At 37.9% G+C, this 5,285-nt stretch overlaps 1 protein-coding gene across 1 annotated transcript; it reads right to left on the bottom strand.

Annotated features, from left to right (window-relative positions):
* Nucleotides 1-297: 297 nt before the first annotated feature.
* On the bottom strand, nucleotides 298-1,783 carry LOC150089554 (uncharacterized). The gene has a single exon (XM_090368666.1). It carries the CDS (start codon nucleotides 1,699-1,701, stop codon nucleotides 637-639), a length of 1,065 nt encoding a protein of 354 aa, XP_090224792.1. The 5' UTR covers nucleotides 1,702-1,783; the 3' UTR covers nucleotides 298-636.
* Nucleotides 1,784-5,285: the final 3,502 nt, after the last annotated feature.

Genomic DNA, 5,285 nt, shown 5'->3' with positions numbered 1-5,285 from the left:
TTTATTTCAATTTTGAGAGAAGAAAAAGAACCATACTTATGATATACTAAACATGTTCAAGTACAGCAAGGAATAACCTGAACTTTCAAAATGCGACTTGTCAATAAAATAAATAAAAACAGCATTAAGTGCAAATATATTTTATTATTACAGAATACTTTCAATGCAAAGTCATTTTTCAATGCATGAAGTACATTATATTTAAAATATTTTGTTTATATACATGAAGTTATTATATAGAGTAATCAAATATTTACAGCCATTAAGTGAAATATATAAACAAAATACTTGGTCTCTTACAAGAGAAAAATATTTTCTCCTCTTACAAGGCATAGGCTTAGCCATCACTTTAAAACTGTATCAAGAATACTGGTGTGATAAAATTTTATTGTCCCTTTAAAGCATAAGTATAGGCCGACTAGATTGGTCATAGGTTTAAGGTCAATGAAGGAACCGCTTCAGATGAAAATGGGATAGAGTTCGAACCCGTTTTCAATGTTAATGAGGTTGTGCTTTATTTATTGGTATGAATTATGATGGAAGATAAAAAATAAGCATACCTTTACATCACCATAAAGGCAAATGAGATTAATATTCCATTTAGAACGGCAGGATTAGTTTATAACTTAACAGCTCTTACACTGTTAATGCTAAAACTGGAGATGGTCGTTCAAAAGACTGACGTGTTAAATAGTCCGCTTGTTTTGCACACAAATCAGGTAACGATAATCCTCGTCGAAGCGATGGTTTACCTTCCCGATTGTGGTTCGATGAAAATTCGGATGAAGAACTCAACTGAAGCGCTGTGCCGTGGGTTTGTACAGGTAGCTGACCTTGATCGGTAGTGCTATTTTCAATTAGACCAAGTCCTTGAAAACTACACCTGAACACTGTCACTAAATTACATATTTTCTGTTCAACATCCATTGGACTTTCTTCTTGACCGGATGGGTTATTATCTATATCTAATTCCTGAAAACAATCACCTTCCACATCACTATCAGAATCACTAACGTAACTAACTCCTCTCCAGGAAGAACGGTTCCGAGACTTTGAAGCTCTCGAGAGATCATATTTACGACGTTTCACACGAACACAACTGTCATGCTCAGCAATTGACTGTCTTCTTTTCAAGCACCTAGTCTGAGGCCGCAGTTCTTGAAGTGAAGCCATTGGCATGTTGCCTAAAGGTTTGTTACTACTACAGCCAGCTGCTGTTTCGCGTAAATCACTTCTTGAAAGATATCCATGCTGAGTTGGCGGTGCAATCGGTTCCGTATTATAATTGTTTGAACACTGAAGCATAGCGAAGTCAGTGACATCACAGCCATTGACCGTGTCACGTGACACTTTTGGTCCAGTCATAGGTTGGCATTCTTCTTTAGCCTCTGGGTTGTGCAACAGGCAAGCTAGTCCATGATTAGGCTTAGCACTCAAACCATCTACAACTTGTTGAGAGTTATGATTTATTTTACTACAAAACACATCCTGAGGCACTTCACTTATGTCAGAATAAACAGGACTGTCTTGACACATAGGAATTTCACTGCTATCATCTACAACATAATTTCGTACCTTCTGAAGAACGTTAGCAACAAGCAAGTTTTTGTGTAGACTTGAACCGCCACGTTGATTTCTGTAGCTGGCAATCTTTCCAAGTGAAATTGCAATTACTCGTTGCGCTTCAGATTTCGGCATCATAGCAAACACAAACGTAAGAAGTAACTGAATTAGGCCTACTATTACAACACTAAAGTAAACAAAACAAAACGCGCACACCTCACTTATCCTACAACTACAGCGAAACTGACGGTTAGAGGAAATGAGTTCAGTTTTTCAGACAAATACAGCTTACGTCACGCATCTCTGAAATGATCCAATCACATTTCAGGTCATGACGTGTCTTCGATTTCCCACGGTCACGCCATCTATGTACATGACAACATTGCATGAGAGATGCCAAAAGAAGGCCAGTGCAGATGATTTTATATAGTATAACCAGAATACTGTAGTAAACATTTGTAGTACTACTAAGTTCTAAAGTGTGTGTAAACAATAAAGCAGCTGATCACAACATAATATGCTTAAAAATGTCCATTTGAGAGTGAATTTGGCTGATGTAAGGCTAAGTTGATATTAAGTAAAATATTCTCTAACCAAAAAAAAACATACATTTACGAATCAGGCAAAGTAATAGCAGTCATGAAATTTTTTAAACAGTTTTTAATTTTAAAATTCACTGTAAAAACGCGCTTGAGATCGTTTTATTGGTAAAAAAAAAAAAAGTTCGGTTTCGTATCCAGCTTACCTGAGAAGGCAATATAGTTATGTGTATAAAAAAATAAAGGCAAAACAAAAACGCATGCATTACATACAGACTTTCTCGACAACTCAGGTTTGTTTGTCCCATTACGAGAGGGGAAGAAAAAAGAACTGATAATGATTTAGAGCTGTACCTCCCGCACACCCCCTCAACATTTTAAGGCAGACTTAATTGGATATTAAAGTGTTTAATATTAAATTTGTACAGTTCATTTTATATCCTAAAGTAAATAAAGTGGCTAAAATTCAATTTGTACAGTTCATGTTTATATCTTTTAGTGAATAAAGTGTCTGATATTCAATTTAAACAGTTTCAGTTTATTTTATATCAGCCCCAGGGACTCACATCTGGTGAGTATGGCCATGGTACACCCAGGGTCCTGAGTTGGATATTATCATTCTTCTCTTCCTTGGTGATTCCTTTCTACTTCTCTGTCTGGGTAATTCGGAAAGTTTTTTTTTTTTTTTTTTGGCTAGTGAAGCATAAGCCTCAGGCTTCCTTGCACCATATGGCTATAATAATAATAATAATAATAATCTTTTATTGAATAATCTCAATACTTCCTGCTGGAAATAAAATTTTCTTCATAGCAGTGAGCTAGGGAGAGTATCTTCCTATGACAGATCAGGCCCATGCAAATGGGGGAGGATCCATCGCAACAGGGATGGATCCTCCGGCACTGTCACGATCCTCCGGTACGATCAGTCTCAGCAAAAATAAATGCCATCAGTCTCAACATAAATAAAGGAGGCCCTGTAACACCTTTTGCATTTGGGCCCCCAAGTACCATTGCACAGCCCTGTGGCAGATCATCATCTTCAGCCATTTTCAATCCACTGTAGGATGAAGGACTCTCCAGCAACTTTCCAGTTCCATCTGTTTTGTGCAATGGCCATCCATTTACTACCCACAAACTCATGAATTTCATTTATCCATCTCCGCCGTTGTCTTACAGGTTTTCTTCTAGCTCCTCTTGGGTACCGTTCTGTTATTTTCTTAGTCCATCTGTCATTATGTCTTCGAGCTATGTGTCCTGCCCAAGACCATTTTAGTTCTTTAGTTTTGATAAGAATGTCCTTTACTTGAGTTTGCTGCCTAATCCAAGTGTTTCTCTGATTCCTAATATAATTCGTTCCATTCTTTGCTGTGTAGTTCTCAGCTTCTCTTCCATTCTTTTGGCGAGTGCCGAAGTTTCACTTCCATAAGTCATGGTTCATTATTTTACGTTTCAGACAAACTGGAATATTGCTCTTCAGTATGTGACTATATTTCCTGAATGCTATCCATTCAAAATTTATTCTTCTCTTGACTTCCAGCCATTTATCATTATTACAGCTAATAAGTTGTCCCAGATAAGTATATGACTGCACCTTTTCAATTACTGCTCCTTCAATCATTATGTCCCTTTCTGTGGCATACTTGTTCATCATTACTTTTGTTTTAGCCATATTCATCTTTAGTCCAAAATCCTTACTAACTGTGCATAACTGATTAAGATTTTCCTCTAATTCTTTGGGATCCTGGCTTATGACCACAATGTCATCTGCAAATCGTAAATGGTTTAGGTACTCTCCGTTCACATTGACTCCTTTCTGTGACCAGTCTAATCTTCTGAAAGCTTCCTCAAGGGCAGCAGTAAACAGTTTCGGAGATATTGTGTCTCCTTGTCGAACTCCTTTCTTGATTTTAAATTTGCTAATGTCTTTTTTTTTTTTTGAGTAGTTGTTGGCGCATCCGGCTTCTGTGGCCATAATGCACCTCCCAAGGTTTTTGCAGTACTTTGATCCAAGCATGAGGCGGGATTCAAACCCGCGACCTTTGGGTTGCCAGGCAGGCACTTTACACACCCGGCTAGCCCGGTCAGCCTACTGTCTTTGTCTAGTCTAACAAATAAGGTAGCGTTCTCATATATTTTCTTCAAAATCATAATATATGGGGTATCTATGCCTTGTCTTTCCAGTGCCCGAAACATTGCCTTATGCTGTATGGAGTCAAATGCCTTTTCATAATACACAAATGCCATGCAATAATGGTGTTTTATATTCATTTGCTTTCTCCATTAGCTATGATATTACATGAAGGTAAAGGCGCCTCCGTAGCCAGGTGGGAAGGAGCAGCAGTGCGCAGCACACGCTTCTTGATTAGACCGGGGTTCGAGCCCGTCACCACCAAATATGGAGGATGCGGAAAGGTCAAGGAATGACCACCGCATATCCCGGAGCAATATGGCCTTAGTTGCTAATGCTCCTAAAAACCAACAAAACAAACATGAAGGTGATCCCTAGTTGAGAATCCTGTCCTAAAGCCAGCTTGCTCTTTCGGTTGATTCTCATCAAGTATTCTTTCTAATCTGTTAGTAATGACCCTTGTGAACAACTTGTAGATGTGGGATATCAAACCAATTGGTCAATAATTTCCAATTTCTGATTTATCTCCTTTCTTATGCAGCAAAACTATGATTGCATTATTCCACTGCTTAGTTATCACACCTTTTCTAATGCACTTTGTGAAGAGCCTTGCAAGTTTCTGTGTTATGTCTCTTCCTCCCAATTTTAACAACTCTAGAGTAACTTCATCTTCCCCCGGGGGTTTCTAATTCTTCATTTTCATCAATGCATGTTCTACCTCATCAAGAAGAATATCGGGTATGTCGTATGTGTTGCTAATTTGCAATCCAGCTTCCCCACTGCTGGAATCATTCCTTTGCTCCTTGTATAATTCTCTATAGTAGTCTTCTGCTATTTGAATTATGCCTTCTCTGCTATTTATAAGTACACCATCACTATTCTTCAGTTTCAGTATCATTTTTCTTTCTGTATTATTACTCCTGGCTGGTGATTTAAGTCCTTTGTTTTCCCTTAATGCTTGTTCTACTTTCCTTGTGTTAAATCTTCTTATGTCCTCTCTGAGTCTCTTTCTAATGGCTTTGCATAAAGCCATTAGAATCAGTGTTTATCTTGCT

The sequence above is a fragment of the Mastigoproctus giganteus genome, chromosome 2 (assembly GCF_048544385.1).
Source record: "Mastigoproctus giganteus isolate SK-2022 chromosome 2, ASM4854438v1, whole genome shotgun sequence".
Lineage (NCBI taxonomy): Eukaryota > Metazoa > Arthropoda > Arachnida > Uropygi > Thelyphonidae > Mastigoproctus > Mastigoproctus giganteus.
The sequence above is the reverse complement of the archived record's forward strand: the minus strand, read 5'-3'. Positions and strand labels throughout refer to the sequence as shown.